General features: G+C 47.6%; 1 protein-coding gene across 2 annotated transcripts; it reads right to left on the reverse strand.

Moving 5' to 3' along the window:
• Window positions 1-463: 463 nt before the first annotated feature.
• LOC144943585 (ly6/PLAUR domain-containing protein 6-like) lies at window positions 464-12,015 on the reverse strand. 2 transcript variants are annotated; one of them, XM_078871187.1, is made up of 5 exons: window positions 11,834-12,015; window positions 9,098-9,287; window positions 3,568-3,666; window positions 2,017-2,153; window positions 464-1,003 (listed from the first exon to the last, which is right to left on the reverse strand). In XM_078871187.1, the coding sequence occupies exons 2-5, from the start codon at window positions 9,252-9,254 to the stop codon at window positions 830-832; spliced, it is 567 nt and encodes a 188-aa protein (XP_078727313.1). In that variant the 5' UTR covers window positions 9,255-9,287; window positions 11,834-12,015; the 3' UTR covers window positions 464-829. The 2 variants fall into 2 exon arrangements, with proteins under 2 accessions (XP_078727313.1, XP_078727314.1); XM_078871188.1 differs by lacking the exon at window positions 11,834-12,015 and adding an exon at window positions 10,177-10,204.
• Window positions 12,016-21,463: the final 9,448 nt, after the last annotated feature.

The raw sequence follows: 21,463 nt of genomic DNA on the forward strand, positions 1-21,463 counted from the left end.
ATTCAAATTAATTGTATATTCGTTGAATGTTTTTTTACGTAATGTTTTGATCTTTCTGAGCATTGATGTTGGGTTTAAAACAAAAATTTCGATGTAATAAACCGGTACAGTACTGCCTTATTGATCTCCCGTGGAAAAAAAAGAGATGTTTAGCTTGAACGGGCTGCCATCCAGCAGTGGAGTGGTAAAGGGTTGTTGTTGCGTCAAGTCACACCGGCGAAACGGCAACTTGCATCACGTGGCCCGGATGAGCGAGAACTCCACATCGCCGTTGGCCTCTTGCTCCCCGAACGCCGATTCGTTTTGTCCATCGCCTGCCACTGGCCCTTGCATGGGTACAGCTCACGTTGGGCATCAGCGTGGCGCCAGTCTTTACGCTGTCAGCATCAGCGGCAGCACCGGCCAACGAGGTGCAGTCCGCTCTCGCTGGCAGCATCAGCAATTCCGGCCAGCGTGGTGCCAGTCCGCTCGCTGGCAGCATCAGCAGTTCCAGCCAGCGTCGTGCCAATCCTCACGCTGGCAGCATCAGCAGTTCCAGCCAGCGTCGTGCCAATCCTCACGCTGGCAGCATCAGCAGTTCCAGCCAGCGTCGTGCCAATCCTCACGCTGGCAGTATCAGCAGTTCCGGCCAGCGTGAGTGCCAATCCTCTCACCGGCAGCATCAGCAGTTCCGGCCAGCGTGGTGTCAATCCTCACGCCGGCAGCATCAGCAGTTCCGGCGAGCGTGAGTGCCAATCCTCACACCGGCAGCATCAGCAGTTCCGGCGAGCGTGGTGTCAATCCTCACGCCGGCAGCATCAGCAGTTCCGGCCAGCGTGAGTGCTAATCCTCACACCGGCAGCATCAGCGCACCGAGGAGCGCGCAGAGCACCGGCCAGCGTGCCGAGCGACACGGCGACGCGCCAGACGGCCACACGGGAGTCTCGGTGGAGAAGACCGCGTCCGAGTGGTTGCGTGGCACGGGGAGGTTGCAAATGTTTCCTTCGCAGCACGACACGCACTCCTGACGGGGAGGGCGGCAAACGGAAAACGTGAACTTAACGACGAAGGGAAACGGTAGCCACCGTTGCCCCCAGAAGGTTCCGACCGAACGTGGTTCACCCGCTACGACATACGGATGAGAATTTTATTTTTACGTTTACGAAGGAAAATGGCGAAAAGCGTGCAAAGAAGCTAGAGAGGAACACGCTTGGAATTACCCCCCCCCCCCCGACAGAGAAATGAGCACATGGATCGGGCAACACGGACAAAGTCTCCAAAGTTGACGTTCATGTTCTACAGTGAAGCCTGCACGAGCCATCATAGCTACGGCTGCCACCTTCTCGGGTACAAAAGGAAAATGGGAATATCACGGGCAGAAGAATATCTCCCGAAAGGGCGGGGGGGGGGAAGAATGACTTCACATTGCGAAGTCTTGAGAGGCGTGTTGTCATTGCGCAACTGACAAAATATGCGACGTTTAATCTCGGAGATTTCTCAGGACAACAACATGACCATCCCGGGAAACCCAGGACGGGTAGCAACCCTTGTGAACCGCCAAAGCAATATATTAAGTCTGCCTTCAAAACTCACCTCTTTAAACACTCGCCTTCACCCTACGCCTAGTTTTGGCCGTTTACCCCGCAGGTTACGTTCATTTCCTGGCTTTTCGTAAAACGGCACATCTACGGATGCAATGTGCCACTTAACAAATGCAAATCGTTCTTCTTATCCATAATTACAGTTTTTTTGGGTTAGATCGCGTAAATATAGAAATGTGCCGTTAAACCCGCCACCACCCGACACAGTTAATTAGTAAGGTTCATCACGGGTGGCTGGTGGATTTAACGACACATTGATATATTTACGCGATCTAACCCAAAAAAACCTGTAATTATGGATGATATTGGTCGAGAAAGCCTACTACGCATTAAACATTCTACTTATGATCATCATCATCACTATTAAAGGAAAAGGTTTAACCAGCCTCGGCCGCGAGCACCCGGGCGAGACTTGGGAGTTGGGCGGCTCGCTTACCGTGCGGTGCGCCGCGTCGGCGAGCGTCCGGCACCCCGTGGCCCCGACGCAGTCGCGCACGGCCACGCAGCGCTTGGTGACCGACTCGCTGGCGCCGAGCCCATCCATGAGATGGCGCGTGTAGCAGTAGCGCGAGCCTGCGCGCCATCACACACGTCGCACGCACGTCGCACACACGTCGCACGCAGTGGCGCACTCGCGAGTCGCATCCCGGCACGCACGTCGCACCGGTGCGTTTCCGTTTGCTGTCCTTCCCCCCCCCCCCCCCGCACCTCCGATTAGCGCGGAGGCGCGGTGTTTACTACACACCAGGCCGGGTGCTCGTTTGAGGCCGAGTCGACCTAGGGGAGGGCCCAGGACCGGTTCAGATAATCGTCACTGGCGGTGGTGGCCGCGAGCCGGGAATCGAACTCGGGTCGCCGGGTTAGTAGCGCAGCGCGCTAACCGCTGCACTCTGATGTTGTAGGAGTGTTGTTATAACAATTCTATATTAATTTAAAGTTGCGCATTTTGATGTGACGTCACATTTCTCAACCCCCCCACCCCCTCGTCACACATCATCACAAATGTCTGACCCCCTTAACGATGTTCTCATCCCGTGCATACGAAGAAGTGCAAATCTGGACAGATATTTAAAAGGTTTGATCCAAGCTCCATCGTTACATCATCCGAATCTTCATTTATCTTGGAGGAATCCGATGAGCTATGAAGCTCTTTTTTCGCAGATGTCCAGTCGAGGTGGGTCAGAGAATTATTATGACGAAGCCCCACGTGCCCTGCGAAGAGAATGTCGTCCGCGTCTCTTGTGCGATAAGCAAAGGATGCAGAGCAACACGGAGACCTGGTAAGAGAAGGCTTCACGCGGAAGGAGCGATGGGCGTTCACCCTATGGGGTTCCGCATACTACGGCGATAACGACAGAGTGGCAGCCTCGGGTGGGAACTTCGCTACAGAGGATGTCGACCATTGAGACGGATCGATGAAATCCGCCCGGGTGCGGCTGGATTTTGTTACTCTTTGGTTCTTTCGGTAAAGTCACGTAGGTATAAAATAAAATAAATCACGACGTTTCGGGCGCAACACAAGCGTCCATCATCAGGTGGGAAAGCATGGTCTGCTGCTGAGGGAGACTGTTTTAAAAGGTTTGAAATGGGTGTAGCCCAAGGGTCATAAAGAAGTGGCTGGGTCTAGTGATGTTAATGTGAGAAATTAGCATGACCCTTGGGCTACACCCATTTCAAACCTTTTAAAACAGTTGCATCAACAGCAGACCATGCTTTCCCACCTGATGACGGACGCTTGTGTTGCGCCCGAAACGTCGTGATTTATTTTATTTCTACCTACGTGACTTTTCCAAAATAATCAAAGAGTATGGATTCCTGCAGTCACGAAAGCTTCAAATCAAGATGGATTTTGTTACATCGCGAGACATGGTGACCTCCTGCGGAGGCCTTCATCCAGCCGTGGATTGATCACGGCTGATGGTGACGACGACGACGACGACGACGATGAGTGCATGTATATATGTTGATCGATGCAACCGAGTCTCACCTTGTGGGCAGAAGACATCCGGGGCCCAGCGATTGCAATCGTAATTGTCACGGGCATCTTCACACGTGAAGCATTTGAAGCCACCAGGAAATGGGGTTGCTGGTGTGTGAAGATATGGTGGGGGTTGGGGGGGTGGAAATAAACACGTTTGAAAATGCAATTACATTACTTTGTTCACGTCGCTTCTGGCAGAAGAGCCTCCGCCACGGAGTAGCCCTCCTCAAGAGTATGTTGGTCTACTCTTCCAACAGTCGGAATCAAAAGTCCAAAAAGTGTCTGCATGCTCAGATGAGCTTTCCTACACGCTCATAGCAGAGCGTGTAGGAAAGTGAGACCGCCTACTACATGTGAAGATCAAAAAGCCAACTTGAAGGATTTTTTTTCAAGTCCTATGAAAAACATCTTCTGCAGCCATATTACGACACGCGCCTATGCACTGCTCTGTGAGATTTCCGAAAGGATTCCTCGCCTCATTAACATGATGCCGATAAAACAATTTCAATACATTGTTTATAAAAAAAAAACAACGACGAATGTGACGTAGAAATGGGGATGCATTGTAAAGAGAACCGCATTTCATTGCAAGAAACACACATTCACGTGTGCGTACATCCTTAGATGGACAGCGCAAAAAAATACGAGTGAGAAATATTTGGCAGCGAGCAACTGGAGCCTATGATGGGGAGCCAAAGGGCCCATTAGAGTAGCTCTTATTGGTATTGCCATTGACACGGGGATTTATTCCTTAAGTGCAGGTATCACAAGGCCCCCGTGCAAAACGATGTTGGGGTGTTTTCCAGACTGGGTTAAACCCACACCACTCAGCCACCTTGCCAGGGCACGATTATATGGCTTTGCTCTGCCAATCCAAAAGTCTTGGGGAGTCTGCCATTTTCTCATGTCCGTTTTAGAAAGTTGTATGTACGTACGTGGAACTTCTTTCGCACCGTACATAGCCAACTGTGCTGAACTAAACTATTTCAATGTTATCAGGTAAGGCCCACTGAGCTATATAGCCCTTTTGCAAAAGCGACCTGGCTATCACAAATGATGGCTCAACGATGTGGCTTATCACCATGTGGAAATGTATAGCAGCCGAATACTCTAAAACGCACGTTGATTCTAAATGTAGAGGAAAAACCCGGAGGGAAAACCCGGGGGAAAATCCACGCGACCATGGGGAGAACATGCAAACTCCCAAAATGCAGACGTCAGGGTCGGGATCGGACGCACGACCTCCTGCATACCAGGCGAGGTAGTTAACATCTCATCACCGTGGTTTCCCAATTGTAGCCAACCGTGTAATATAAATTTCAGCTCAACTGGGCATCATTAAGGCAGTGTGGCTCCACTACATCAATGCCTTGATTGTGCCCAAGACTGTTGTTGTACACAAAGAGTTCTCCGTAAACATTCAGAGCTTTCTTTAAAAAAAAAAAATTATGGCCAAAATGGGAGTGAAATGTCCTCTCCAGCTGACCAAAGTTAAAAAAGTCAGCCGGGTAAAAAAAACACAAGTAATAATGTGCTGACAGAGACCAATGTGCATGCATTGCCCATGCAAACACAGGCATCTGAGCAAAAGTGCAATGCCATTAGGATGAACTGGGTTCGACACAGCAATGATGAATCCGAGGCATCCCTCTGTGTTTAAACAGAGCGGGGAGCACCTCGTTCACGACGGCGATGGAGCGTGAAATAACTTTGGACTCTCCAAAGTTTGACGCGACTTGTACCGTGTGTTTGCCCGAAGCTAAAACTGTCAGCAGCCCAGTCCATAAATTGTTTGCACATCGCGCGGTGATTAATGAACATGAGCACAAAGCCAAACGTGTGATTGTGGCATTAAGAAGGGGTCAGGCCTAATCCTGACCCTGACCCCAGAACAACCTCCTGCAGTAACTTCACGGTGATTTTTTTTCCCCATCCCCCCCCCCCCCGTCTTAAATTTATTGTTCGTTTGCCTTTTGGAAACCCATTACTGGGCTCGCTTGTTGTTGTTGTTGGAACAGTCTCCAATCAGGCGTGTGGCTTGAACGAGTGACATGTAATGCATTAATGCAGTGTTAGTTGACCCAGTTTTACACGTAAAATTGTAGTGGATTCATTTTCAAATGTACTTTTTTAATAATTTGAGCGCGATTGTCATAGCGGTGTACGGCTGTTTAACGTCTTCCGCGGCGTACGTAGCCGACCGTGCTAACCGGAGGTGTGGAAGAAGGTCAAGAAACTAAACACAAAAAGCAGTTCTGAAGAAGTGAGTTTAGAATCTAGATTTAAAAGTGCATAGCTCCAGTGGCTTCCTAATATCGGAAGGAAGAGTGTTCCAGACGGCCGCAGAAGCGCGTCTGAAAGCGCGCGATTTGGTGATCACCGTCTGTGTTTAGTGGCCAGCAGCCAGAAGATGCTGCTGCTGCTGCGAGGATGACCAGGAGTTCGCATGACGGTTTATTCTCCTGTCACGTCACGAGACAGAGTATCCACTCGGAAGGAACTCCCATAGCACAGTGCAACCGTTCACGAACGACCCACGGAAGCAGATATCACAGAGCTACCTCTGAGATCCCTTCAAGTGACCTCTGGTCGACACAGTAGAGGGCAACACTTGGAATATTTAACGTGTAAAACTTTGCATGGCAGTGCAATACCCCCCCCCCCTCACTTCCGAATTGTTAACTTAACACATTCCTGCGGAGGGAGCTGGTAGGAACGTTGGGTTTCTCGGTCAATGGCCAGGGTCAACGGCGGCGTGGTGTATTCCGCAAATATGCCCGACTGTGAGGGAGGGCACAAGATGGCGTGAGTAGGTTAAACGTTGAGTTTTATAAGGGCACCACGGGGTGACCAGCCCCTCCCCACCCAGCCCCCTCCCACCCAGCCCCTCCCCACCCTCCCCTCCCCACCCAGCCCCACCCTCCCCACCCAGCCCCTCCTTGCACGACAGACACAATAATCCCCTGTGGGCTGGTGCAACCAGGAGGTTCCTACCAGTATTAAATGTACAAGCTTGATAAATGTAAACCGTAACGCGGTAGTCGTTAGTAACAGTGGCTCGATAGCGAGGTGCCAGTCCACACCCTGGCCGGGGCTCGACTCTGCACTTCATCCCTCTCCGAGTATCACTTCGTGGGAAGTTAAAAACGACTGCTCCATGGATAGACTCACCCACCTCCATAGGCATGTGGAATTCCTACCACTGCTCGGCCTGAAAAACGGGAGGTGAGTACCGGCCCACACATCCATCCATCCATTGCTAGAGCAATCCAATGGTGGGAATTCCACATTACCATGACGAGAGACAGTTTTGACATCCCACAAATAAGGTGCATTGTTTAATCGCTTCCAGTGGCATGATTGGATGGGTTAAACCCCCAAGGCAGATTTGAAATTCAAACCTTGTGATTATGAGATGGGTCCACAAACCCACAACCAGGCTCCATCTGGCTGGCGGTAACGGTTAATCTTCGACACGTTATATATCTGTCAAACAAGAGACTTTGCCCCAGCTTAGTGTGTTCTTATCACTCATCAGCAAGCCACAGATGGTTATACAACTGTGGTGGTGGTGGTGGTTAAGCGGTTAATTACACAATGTATGTAAATATAGTATTTATAATGTTAGTTTGATTACCATATAAATAACCTGACCGGCCATGGATACCCATAGGCATTTATATGCATTCATTAATCCCCCCCCCCCTTCGCGCAAGAAGTGCTCACAAGTGACGTCATCACATCTATCCCTTTATTTCAGGAACGAAACGGGAAGATTTCTCCACAAATCTGGCTGTCGCCTGATGAAGCTAGTTGTAATTACTGGCGAAACGTCGTATACGGATTGTAAATGTTGTGGCTTTGCTCTCCGACACACCGGTGTGCTGTACTAGTGACGAATTGGCATTTTCTGCTTACGTGACAAACCTTACTAATTGGCTGTGGCACGAAAGCCTACTATGGGGCCGTCCATAAATGATGTCACGCGATTTTGTACGATTTTTGACTCCCCCCCCCCCCCCCCATGCTTCAAATCGCTTTAAATAATTGTCATTGTAGTGCATATTTAATGTGGCGATGCACTCTGATGATGTAGGAGAAAACATTTATTAAAAAGTATATTTAAATAAGTAGAGCGTGTTGTCTATATTTATTTAAAGTTGCGCATTTTTAGGTGACGTCACATTTCTCAAACCCCCCCCCCCTCGTCACACATCGTCACAAATGTCTGACCCCCTCCCCCTTAGGTGCGTGACGTCATTTATGGACGGCCCCTACGTGTTAAACTGATAATAGTTATAACTGTATTATAGTTATAACTGTACTTTTTTCCCCTGGTCTCTTGAAAGAGACACTTGATATCACAGTGGACACTCACTGGAACATGATGATGACGATAATGTATTATTGTTGATGAACATAGCAATTTATGCTGATGATGATTGTTGATGGTAGTAATTCATAATTTAATAATTACGACGACAATAATGTTAATTGCAGATTGTCGATTATAGTAATGATGATACTGCCAGTGAAACTCATAATTTATGGTGTTGATAATGACGATAATCACGATCATCACGATTGATGGTGGTGATTTAATTATTTTGATAACTGACCATTTCTACGATTTATAATTAGTTTATTTTGGGGCTAGATAGTCTAGGTATGTTATAACTAAAATGCTCCACCGCCCAAGGTTACGAGTGCAACGGCTCGTGATGAACATGGTGACGGAAATTAGCTGAATGATTTCCACGTGCAGCGTCACTCTTGTATAAAAGCGGTGACGTTTTAGGCAACGACCCTTCTTCGTAGAACGTGAACACAGGCCGCAGAGAGTGAGAGAGCGACTGCACTTAACACCACCGGTCATCAGTAAACGTTGACACAATTGTAAAAAATAACTTCTGCAACACGCGGTGAACGCGATGCCGCTAGGCCATGTCACTGCCCCCAAATGATATTGCCCTAAAAATGAAAAATAAAATTGTATTATGTATCTGCTGTGAAGGGCGAATTGCCCGAAACGTCGTCTATTATATATATTTAAGGCAGCGTTGTATTGCTGTTGTTGTAGTGTTCCAAAGCAGCAACATCCCCAAATAATTTGTTCAAATTATAATATTGGAGTTTATCTTCTTGGTTCTTTCGGTAAAGTCACGTAGAAGGGAAATAATAAAATAATAAAAATAAAACATAATAAAATACAATGTTTTATTGTTATTATTTTATTATTTCCCTTCTACGTGACTTTACCGAAAGAACCAAGAAGATGAATCCCTGCAGTCACGAAAGCTTTAAATCGAAATATTGGAGTTTATTGTTATCATCATCATCATCATGCTACTGATGATGAATGATGTGTATGCTGAACTTCTTTCGCACCGTACGTAGCCAACCGTGCTAATCGGATGTGCCGGAGGTGGGGGAGGGGGATGAACGACAAACTAAAACACACACACAAAGAGCAGTTTTAAACATGACAATAACGTGTGATCGTGACGGCGATGCGAACTTGGAGGTGCACACTCACTGGCTGGGTAAAGCTGAACGATGTCCTGTGCCGTGAAGTCTCTTCCTCTTCCTCCTCTTCCTCCTCCTCCCCCAGCGGCCACCACCAGCAGCACCACGCGCGACATCCAGCAGAGAGCGACTCCGATGATCAACACCACGGCGCCGGGCAGGCTCATGGCATCGTGTGTCCAACACACACACACCCTCGTCTACAGATAGATAAGCCACATATATAGACAAAGACCCCCCCGTATAGCCTTAACATACTGTTGGGGCAAGTGCTGTTAGCGAACACCCATGAAGCACCACGCCCGACCGCCTTTGTCTCCCCAGTGGCGATGTTTACACACCGCACCAGATACTCATTTGAGGCTGAGTCGACCTAGGGGAGGCCCAGGACCGGTTCAGATAATCGTCACTGGTGTTGGCCGTGAGCGTGAATCGAAGCCGGGTCGACAGGTTAATAGCACAGCGCGCTAACCGCTACACTACCACTCCCCACTACATACACACAAACAGACACATACACCCTAGTCTACAGATAGATAGCTACATACACACACACATACACCCTCGTCTACGGATAGCTATATTTTTCAGTTTTCAGTTTCATGTATTTGGTATAGCCCTGAGCCATTCGGCTCTTGAATCGGGTGCAACCGCAACAAACTAAAACATGAACAAGACACATCTTGAAGCGACTACGCGAAACAGAAAGATCCGGGGAAAAACAGCAAAGTCTTCCAGAAAAAGCACCACATATCAACGCTGTGTGCAAAAATCCCAGTGGGATGCAAGTCAAACAATAACAACCACAAGACAATTTATATTACAGTTATCAGTCTAACTCTGTACTTCAACAAACAAATATGGCTAAGCCAAAACGTTTTCGAAATCACCACAATAAAGCTATAAAAGCAATGTAACAGTGAGCATAGGAACTGTGATTGAAATGTTACAATAAACGACATACATAACATGTACGACGAAACTTTGCAGCCATAGCTGGCTGCATGAGTCACTCCATAACAGCAGGAGTATCAGTAGGAGTATCAACAATTTTCAATGCACACACACACACGCTACACGTGCACGTACAAGCTTGTCGATACGACGCACCCGACTGCCGGTCTGTAATACACAGATCGCACACAGCACGCCCACAGATGGTCAGTCTCAGCTCGTGTGTGAGTGTGTGAGAGTGTGTGAGTGTGTGTTTGTGAGTGTGAGTGAGTGTGTGAGTGTGTGTTTGTGAGTGTGTGTGAGTGTGTGTTTGTGAGTGTGAGTGAGTGTGAGTGAGTGAGCGTGTGTGAGAGTGAGTGTGAGTGAGTGCGAGTGTGTGTGAGTGAGTGAGTGTGAGTGAGTGTGTGTAAGTGTGTGTGTGAGAGTGAGTGTGTGTGAGAGTGAGTGTGTGTGAGTGTGTGTGAGAGTGTGGGTGTGTGTGAGTGAGTGTGAGTGAGTGTGTGAGTGTGTGTGTGAGAGTGTGTGAGTGTGAGTGAGCGTGTGTGTGTGAGTGTGTGTGAGTGTGTGTGTGAGAGTGTGTGAGAGTGTGGGTGTGTGTGAGTGAGTGTGAGTGAGTGTGTGAGTGAGTGTGTGAGTGTGTGTGTGTGAGTGTGTGTGAGAGTGTGTGAGAGTGTGGGTGTGTGTGAGTGAGTGTGAGTGAGTGTGAGTGAGTGTGTGTGAGTGTGTGTGTGAGTGTGTGTGAGTGTGTGTGAGTGAGTGTGTGTGAGTGAGAGTGTGTGAGAGTGTGGGTGTGTGAGTGAGTGAGTGTGAGTGAGTGTGTGAGTGAGTGTGTGTGAGTGTGAGTGAGTGTGTGAGAGTGTGTGTGAGTGTGTGCGCACACGTGAGATGTCAAAGCTGTCGTGTGTCTCGCTGTCACCTTCTCGGCCATCGCTTAGCTCTCTGCTACGGAGGAAGGACTATCGTCCGAAACGTCGCCGACTATTTATAATCTAGTTTTCTTCCCTTTGGGCAAAGTCACCGAGGATGGGATGGAGTGTGCTTGAGGTTGTTGTTGTTTTTGCTACTTGTTTAGGGCCACGCTGTGTGAACCTGCGTGTTCAGTTGTCAGAGTGAAACATCATTCTGCCTTCATGCGTGATCCACGATTTGTAGCGGATCACGCAATAGCCTGGCAAACCCTGTTTTTACTAAGTGTATGTGCGTGTATTGTAGGTTAGAATTCTGTGTATAACTGGACGTTCTGAAAAAAAATGCTTCTTTACATCGAAGTTCATTTTAGTCGTGCATTTCAGAACACATACAAAGAGTGATTATATACACTGCGTGTGCATGTGTAATGACATCAACACTAACATGCATCTGCAATGCGTATGTGCACTATGCGTATAATATATGCATATGTACGTGTGCGCAATGCGTAAATATGCACTACATGTGTATAAGCGATGCGCTACTATATATGGTACAATTTGACATTTCAAAGGTGTTGTGTATGTCTGGCTATACTCATATATGCGTTCATTTGTTTGTGCGGTGTACAGATAAACTGCAATAGGCGACCGAATGTGTTGCTTACACACAGCCCGTATAATAATAATTATCAGGGTTTTTTTCGGTAAAGTCACGTATGTAAAAAAATTAAATGAGTTAGATCATTTTTGCATGGTTAATAACATCTAACTAATTTTAATTTTTTACCTACGTGACTTTACCGAAAAAACCCAAGAATATGAATCCTTGCAGTCACAAAAGCTTCAAATCTAGAAATAATTATCAGAACTGCTGCACTCACCCGGCCGATGCGTCCTCCCCTCCGCCTCCATCAACCCGCGCCGCCCAGCATGGCGAAGTATGGTCTAGCAACCTCACACGTGCGACGCCTTCATCCACAGCAGTGGATTAACAAAAGGGGCTGCTGTGGAGGTTAACGCACGCGGCCCTGTTCTAGATTTCATTAAAGAACGCAGGCGCACACTTGCGACCCCCACTGCTCAACTTCTCTCGGGATGTGTAAGTTCTTATATAGACTCTAGCAACACACCCATCTCATCCACCCCTCTCATCCACCCCACCCACCTCTCCGTGCACTCCTCTCCCCACCTTTGCCCCACCCTCCCTCTCCACGAACCTGCACCAAAGACAAAGGTCCCCCGTGTAGCCTGCAACAGGCTGTTGGGGCAAGTGCTGTTCGCGAGCAACCTGCGAAGGCCGGCACGGCACGCGAGGGGGTGGGTGGCCAGCACCACGCCCGGCCGCCTTTGTCTTCCCAGTGACGGTGTTTACTACACACCGCACCAGGTACTCATTTGAGGCTGAGTCGACCTAGGGGAGGCCCAGGACCGGTTCAGATAATCGTCACTGGTGTTGGCCGTGAGCGGGAACACATACACTGACACACAAAAAGACAACGATTTCCCCGTATAGCCTTACCAGAATGTTGGGGCAAGTGCGTGGATTCGATCCCAACCCTAACGCCTGTAGATTTGGAGTTTTCATGTTCTCCACGTGGTCGCGTGGATTTTTCTCTGGGTCCTTTGGTTGTTCTCTCCACATTTAAAAACAACGCGCGTTTAGAGTATGCGGCTATTGCTATACATTTCCACGTGATACGCCACTTCGTTGAGTTGTAATTTGTGGCCAGGTCGCTTCTGAAACATCAGCTATACAGCTCCGTGGACCTTACCTGCTCATGTAAAACATAGGTTAGTTTCGTAGCGCAGCGCGCTAACCACTGCGCCACCACTCCTGCATCTCACCGCACTCACCATCACGCAATGCTACAAATGATACGGGCCCCGCACTTTCAAGGGCCCCGCGCCAAATGCTTTCAAGCTATCAATTCCGGTTCAGTGATTCTGCACTTGCTCTACTACTATAGTACTTTACTGCCTTCAACTTTTATGAACGACCGGGTGTTTAAGGTTAGCGATTTTTCATATTATCTGGCTGTATATCAAATTTTAAAAAGTGCAATTACTTTACTATGCAATAAAATTAAAACATGTTTTTAATATGTATGTGTTTAGGGCCCCTTTATAACATATCCTACATGCCTTAATCCGGCACTGCCAATGACGCACGCTCTGTTGAGACTGGCCGCTGTGTGTACGACCTGTCAAGCAGGACGGATGGATTTGCCTGTTGTGGACGGCTCGGAATGTGTGGTTGGGAGCTACTGGCCGCAACTGGAGTTTTATCACTTTAGGTGGCACTCCCATTGTCCATCATCAGTTGTTGCAGGCACGCGGCTCCACATTGCAGGATCGTAAACCTGCCCCTTCCGTCCTTATCACCTGCTGTTAAGATGTGGGGTTTTGTTTTAGCACCTGCCCGTGGTATTTTTGAGTAGGGGAAACCTTTCAGGCTGTGTGTCTGTATGTCTGTATGTATGTGGTGTGCAAACATCGCCATTAGGGAGACAAAGGCGGCTGGGCGTGGTGCTGACCACACACCCCCTCGTGTGCCGCGCCGGCCTTCCGGGTGCTCGCTAACAGCACTTGCCCCAACAGTCTGTTCAGGCTATACGGGGAATCTTTTTCTTTGTGCCTTCATAGGTGCTCGCTAACAGCACTTGCCCCAACAGTCTGTTCAGGCTATACGGGGGATCTTTGTCTTTGTATGTCTGAGTGGGAAGCGGTGGCGAAGTGGTTAGCGCGTTGCGCTCACGGTCAACACCATTGACGATTACCTGAACCGGTCCTGGGCCTCCCCTAGGTCGACTCAGCCTCAAATGTGTATCCGGCGAGATGCGTAAACATCGTCACGTTGGAGACAAATGTGGTAGGGTATGGTGCTGTCGACCCACCCCCTCGTGTAGATTTCCGGCCTCCAGAGGTGCTCGCTAACAGCACATGCCCCAACAGTCTGTGAAGTCTATACAGGGGATCTTTTCTTTTGTATGCGTATGGGGAGCGGTGGCGCAGTGGTTAGCGCGCTGTGCTACCAACCCCGACGAACCGAGTTCGATTCCCATCTCACAGCTAACATCGAATATCAAAACCGGTTCTGGGCATTCTCCTAAGTCAACTCAGCCTTAAAAAAAGGAGTACCTGGAGTGAGTATGCGTATGTATGAAAGTCTACTGGCTGCATATAAAAAACAAACAACCCACTCACCTCTCGTCCATTCATTCCAAATTAATCATTAATTTCTGACTACGAAATCTCGGTGCAGATGTTTAAATTGACCATTGTTCTCTGTGTACTGCCTCTTCCCGTTTGATTCTCAGGCAGACGTTATCCGGCCCTTGTGATGTTCCCAAGACTCTTATCTTGAGTTACACACGGAGTGCTATGACGATCTGGCTTGATGATCTGTTAACAACTTGGCCTGCCGGTTATTGACAGTGTGGTCAAAGGTGCATTGATCTGTGTCCCTAACAAAACACGGTGTGTTTCTGAAAACAAAAGACACAAGTAAATGCAATATGGTCAGGCCGATTATTTGTTTGGCAAAATGAATGAGTTTCATGTGTTTTTATTTGGTCATAAGGAAGGCCCACTCGAAACCAATACGCCATGTGACTGGCTCACAGCCCACATTCCTTACAATATCAGTAATCCTTTAACTTGTTTTAACGAAGATAGGTCACCAAGTGTACAGATGGAGCGATAACGTTAGCTTGTGTGCAGGAGCGTGGTGGATTGGTTCATCGGGAATTTCAGCCAGTAGTGTATATGAAGTGTGTGTGTTGCCAATGCCATTTATTAAATCCAGTAGCAATGCGTTTTAACGAGCCTGACTTTGATGATGGGACACATAAGGTCGAAGAAACCGGTCTAGCGTTTGCTTATTCTTGGTTCTTTCGATAAAGTCATGTAGAAGGGAAATAATAAAATCATAAAAATAAAACAATAAAATTCGCACGACGTTTCGATTGCAACACAAGCAATCATCATCAGGTGTGAGAATTTTATTGTTTTATTTGTATTATTTTATGATTTCCCTTCTACGTGACTTTACCAAAAGAACTAAGAATATGAATCCCTGCAGTCACGAAAGCTTTAAATCGAAATTTAGCGTTTGCTTGTTTAAGCAAATGTTGCTCAACAATATTGGTCTGGTAAGCCTAATGAGCTGATGGACTAACACATTTTTATTTTCTCATATTATCTTTTCCATATGATAAGATCCACATGAAGTTTTTTATCTCCCGTATGTATACGTGTTCTGAACAAAAGTTAGGTATGGTCTGTGTGTGTGTGTATGCTACCAGATTTGCATAACTCTATTTACATCAGACACACACGTTTGGGGGTTGACTTACTTTCCACAGAGTCTTATACTCCTGAGAATTCGGTATATGGGGAAGCTTCTGTATATATATAGTACAAATATTCCCCGTATAACCTTAACAGACTGTTGGGGCTAATGCTGTTCGCGAGCACCTATGAAGGTCGGCACGTAACACAAGGAGATGGGTGACCACCACCACGCTCGGCCGCCTTTGTCTTCCAAGTGGCGATTTTAACACACCGCGCCAGGTAGTCATTTGAGGCTTAGTCGACCTAGGGGAGCAGGCCTAGGACCGGTTCAGATAATCGTCGCGCTAACCGCTACAAATACCCGCCACGACGTGAGGGAAACGTCACCACGGCGCCTGTGTCGGGCCATGTGCACTTTGACGCCACGTGAAGTGTCGAAGGCTCGCTAACAGGATGAGGTCACGGGACAGACCCTGCAGGTGCCATGGCTTGGCTGACTGCGATGACTGGCAGATGCACCAGCTGTATCCCCTATTGTGCCAACTTGATGCATTTATCAGCCCTGCGCTCCGCTCATTGTTGTGAGCGTCGCTCCTCTGCCCTCAGTTGTTGTTGGAGGGCGACTGCCTTCAACTGTTCAGTAGAGTCTTTCGCGAGCCTCCTCCATAGAGACCGATCTTGACACCGCTGGTGCCAGTTGTCGGCAAGTCTACTCAGCTCCACATCCTCCCCAACCGTATCACTCCATTTCGTCTCCAGCCCATTTCGTACCTATTTAGCCCCCTCGATGCGGCAAAACGGAAGCTGCTTGAGCATGCGGTCACTGGGCATGGCCCAGCGAACGCAGCCTTGCCTGCCGGAGGAGCTCACTGATGGGAATGTGTCCAGATATTTCAAGGATTTGTGAGCTCCTCACACAATGCAGCCTGGTTAAACTCAGTATGGATCGTATAGACAGGCCAGCCTGAATGTTTCTAACCGGCGCAGATGTTTCATTAGAGGGGCCCACATGTCACAAGCATAGAGAATGGATATATAATACACCCACGAGCTTCTTTCTAAGTTTGGAACATTCTTATACACATTAACCTGAACTCGTACAAAGCACTTCCCATCAGCAATGAAAACAAACGCAGTCGCGAGCAAGGTAAACACTAAAGGGGGGGCGGCGGGGGACTGTGTTTATGGACCCCAATGGACAGGGAGGGGGTGGAAAGAGGCCGGTCCGGATTTAGGGCACCTCTTGAGAGAGAGAGAGAGCGCGCGCGCGTTTTCTGGGCCAGTGCACAATCCTAATTGCGAGTGCCCTCTGCCATGAGCAGCCCCTTTGTGATGTGGTTATCCTCGGATGAAAATGTCACCGTTGTGTGGGTCAACAAGGAACACTTTGTGTATTTTATTCGCTCGCGGATCTTGTTAATAGCACTGCCCCAAAACATTTGCGCGGCTGAGGTCACGCGGTGGTTTTGAATGTCCTCCCCAGTCCTGCCTCACCCCACCGCCGCAAACCTCCGATTAGCACGGTCGGCTACGTACGGTGTGAAAGAAGTTCAACGTACATTGTGGCGGAGCGGTGGTGCAGTTGTTAGCGCGCTGCAACCCTGAGTTAGATGTTTTTATGGGTGATATACAGAATCATGGCGAGATGTTAACTACATCGCTTGGTATACAGGAGGTCGTGGGTTCCAACCCGACCCTAACACCTGTGTATTTGGAGTTTGCATGTTCTCGCCGTAGTCACGTGGATTTTTTTCCGCGTCCTCCGGGTTTTCCCTCCACATTTAGAATCAACGTCACGCGTTTAGAATATTTGGCTGCTATACATTTCCACATGATAAGCCACTTCGTTGATCTGTCATTTGTCGGCAGGTCGCTTCTGAAAAAAGAGCTGTATAGCTCAGTGGGTTTACCCTGGTTAAATTAAAATACAAAATGTCTCACTTCATATTTCCTCCCACGTATATAATAAACACTCAATAATTTGACTGAAAACATCTTAATGTGTAGAGGACTGCAGATAGATGTTTGGCGTTGGCTCATTGCCTGCCATCCTTCCAGTTTGTCTGTAATTCCTCAACGATTGTGAGATGCAATTTAGATTAACGACGCTGTATACTGGTCTATTAATCACTAGAACCAGGTTAGGCTATCCCACCAGTGGTGAGCGATATCGGAATCGGTCAAATAACACCCATGTATGTATATGTATGTTGAACTTTTTTACACCGTACGTAGCCGACCGTGCTAATCGGAGGTGTGGGGGAAGGACAACAAACTAAACGCAAAAAGTGGATCTAAATAAATTAGTTTTCAACCTAGACGATTTCAAAGTGCGTAGCTCCAGTGGCTTCCTAATATCGGAAGAAAGAGCGTTCCAGACGGCCACAAAAGCGCATCTGAAAGCGTGCGATGAGGTGAACCGTCTTGTTCATTGGCCATCCAAAAGCCGCTGCGAGGATGACCCATGACCAACAGGCCTGGGTTGATAAAGGGCTGTAACATTGCATTCCAGTTCATTGCAAGCTAATACGGTACATCTATATATAATACTAAGGCTTGAATGATCTGACTTCCACCTACATTGGTAAAGATATTTTTTGAAAGACTGGCACGATGTATATAGCAAGTCATGCTGTCGGCATCACATACCGAGATGAAACGTTTCGATTTGGAACCCCTGTAGCTAGCGGTGCATCGCGGTCGTGGGGAGGATGATGTCACTTTTGAAGTCACTTCATCCGGCCTCTTTATTATGCAAACTCGAAAGAGCGCAGTCCACAAGTCCTGCGAGAAGGGTGTTCATCACACGCCAATCAAATTCCCTGAGCTTGGAAACGACACATGTAATACTCTTTCGTTATTTCGGTAAAGTCACGTAGGTATAAAATAACATACATTAAATCACGACGTTTCGATTGCAACACAAGCAATCATCACCAATCATCATTGTGGTTTTCCCATCTGATGACGATTGCTTATGTTGCAATCGAAACGTCGTGATTTAATTTATGTTATTTTATACCTACGTGACTTTACCGAAAGAACCAAAGAGTATGGATCACTGCAGTCACGAAAACCTCAAATCTAGATTGAAACGACACATCGATTAAGTGGTTACAGAGCAGTGAGATCAACATAGAGAGGAGGCATTTGATGGAGGGGGGGGGGGGGAGTTTGTGATTCACGAGCAGACGTGAATAGGAAGGTTTTGAGACTGGACGTGAACATGGGGAAGAAGTGGACACCGCAGACTGCACGGGGAAGGCAGTTCCAGATCCCAGGAGCAGCAGAGGAGAAGTAGCGACCACTCAATGGGCAGCCATCTATTTAAGCGTTAGACAGACGATCTGTTGACAGGTCTCGTATCAGCAGTCGGTGGAGTTCTCGTGGCCCGTAAAACCACGCGGTGACTGGTGCAGCATTAATCATCTCGCACTGCGCTTGTGACAACGGCAGCCTGGACAACAGTAGGAGGACTTACAACTTTCGTGACTGCAGGAATTCATATTCATTGGTTCTTTCGGGAAAGACTTTACCGAAATAACCAAAGAATAGTAGTAGGAGGCTTTCCCGACCAATATTATCCATAATCACCCGACAATCTGGTGGTGGTGGCGGGTTTAACAATACCATTATATTAACGCGATCTAACCCAACAATCCTCTATTATGGAGAACTCAACAGCCTGGCGATAGCCTTTGGAGGGATTGGAGGTCTATCGTGTCTGGACGTTCATTTCGCTTCACGTTAATTTCGCTCTTGTCTCAGTCACTGCCCCACTCTGGCGACAGAGTGGGTCAGTGCACTGCACTACGAAACTGGAGTTCGTGTGTACAATTCCTAAATCCGTGGCGAGTGATATCTTAACCCAGGGGTCGGCAAAACATGCGGCTCCGCAGCGGCACTGCGGCTCTTCAAAGACTGCTTCGTGACGTTGTGTGTTAGAGACGTCCGTTTCGTACTCGCACGCATTGCGGCTCTGGAAATGTTGAGGGTTTTTGTTGTTGTTGTTGTCGATTTCGGCGTCTGCTGTCTAAACCGGTCCTGGGGCAGGCTGCACTCCAACGAATAAAACTCGAGCTTCGTAGCTATTCAGCTTTATCCAGCTGAAGTAAAAAAAAATGTCTAAGAGATGTCTCTGTCTATCCCCATCACCTCTGCTGGAACCAACCTGCGCCGACCAGAGTGGTGAAATAAAGCAACTGCAACAACCCCAAGTGACTGACCAAACATGTGGGGGAGTAGTGCCGGATTATTGTAGTAGCACAAGTAGCTACATATGTAGTAGCTACTAAACATTTAGTAGCTACACATGTGTAGTAGCTACTAAATATGTAGTAGCTACGGGCCCCGTACTTTCAAAGGCGCCGCGCAAAATGCTTTCAAGCAATCAATTCCGGTTCAGTGATTATGCACTTGCTCTATTACTATAGTACTATACTGCCTTCAACTTTTATGAACGACTGGGTGTTCAATGTTAGCGATTTGTCGTAGTATGTCTGTATATAAAATTTATAAATACTATGCAAGTAAAAAATGTGTGTTTTATATTTATGTGTGTTTGTATTTTATTTTAGTGCCCCTTTATATCATGTGCTACAGGTCCAGCAAGAGCTTCATCCGGCACTGGTGGGGGAGGCCTTCAGACAGCAGCGGATTTGCAAGACGAAATTTTTGTTATTCTTTAAAATAATCGTCAGCCCTAATTGTACCAATCCATCTCATTCGCTGTGGGATGATTCATTACGCACCTACCAGTTACATATTTAAAAAAAAAACCGCACCGTGTGATCTTGGTTGATGATTGCACATCCAGTCACGTTCAGCTCCCATGACTTAATCCAACAGATTGGCCATACGCGCATTGCTGCGTCTACGCAGTTAAAGAGAATGCTGCCTGGGGGATTGACAATAATAAGTAGACTCTTACAGAATGTGGAGTAATAATAGGTTCGTTGTGTCAACTGCGGGGTATTCTAATTGGGGGCGTGCGAGTGGTTATCACGCGCTTCTGACTACGGCGTCGATGTTCACGCTGGTGGTGGTGTGTGGCCCTCCCACGTGGGTTTTTAAATCCTTTATATTAAGTTCACTTGCTTGCTTGCTTGCGCGCTTACGACCGTGCAAATCTTTTGGTCGTTTTTTAACCCACTTCCCGTGATCCAATCGAGCTGACCTTTTAGCACACAGACTCGTTGTGCGTGACAAATTATTTTCGTGAAATTTTTTTCCAAAATTTTCCACTTTTTAGGAAACATTTTTTTTGATATTTAATTTAAAATACCAATGTGATAAAAATGAAACTATTACTCAAGAAAAACAGAAATGAATAATAAAATAAAACCGATGCCACGCATATAAAGGATTTATAGTGAAAAACTTTGTTTTTACGGGTTAATTTTTTTTCTTCCGCTCGAACAACAAACAACACGCGCGCCAATCAGACAACAACAACAACACGTTGAGAGATAGTTATGGAGCGCAAGCGCTGATGAAGCAATCGGGTGGGGGGGGGGAGAAAATATATTTTCCCTGTACCTCGATGGAAAACGCCATCAGAATTAGGCGATCACTAAAACTTGCCGAAATTCAACAGACCATGCAATACAACGTTGAGCCCGAATGCATGTGTGTATGTATGGACGTTTGAACTTCTTTCGCCCCGTACGTAGTCAACCTTGGCTAATCAGAGGTGCAGTGTTGAGTCTATGGGCAGTGCTCAGCCTACGGGCAATGTTGAGTCTATGGATAGCGTTAGTCTATGGGCAGTATGTGTGTTGAACTTCTTTCGCACCTTACGTAGCCAATCAGTGGCTAATCAGAGGTGCAGTGTTGAGTCTATGGATAGCGTTAGTCTATGGGCAGTATGTATGTTGAACTTCTTTCGCACCGTACGTAGCCAATCCGTGTCTAATCGGAGGTGCGGGACGTCATATCGCCCGTGCAAAATTAGCGGCAGAAGAAAAAAGAAGGCACAACCCCGAGTACGGATCTCAAGCGATGCACGATGCCGCGTGCTTTGATCGAGTGTTGTTGTTGTGGTCGTTGTTGTTGTTGTTGCGTCAGCAGCCGGGGAGAGCGTTGGGCGGCGAGGTGTCACTGTCGTCTTAGAAGGCGCGCTCGGCAAAACTTGAAGTGCACTCGCTTACAACTTTCATTCCACGGGCTTCGGCGCTGAGTGAAGAGAGAGAGAGAGGCCAGTGAGTGATTGCAAGCGT

The sequence above is a fragment of the Lampetra fluviatilis genome, chromosome 31 (assembly GCF_964198595.1).
Source record: "Lampetra fluviatilis chromosome 31, kcLamFluv1.1, whole genome shotgun sequence".
Lineage (NCBI taxonomy): Eukaryota > Metazoa > Chordata > Hyperoartia > Petromyzontiformes > Petromyzontidae > Lampetra > Lampetra fluviatilis.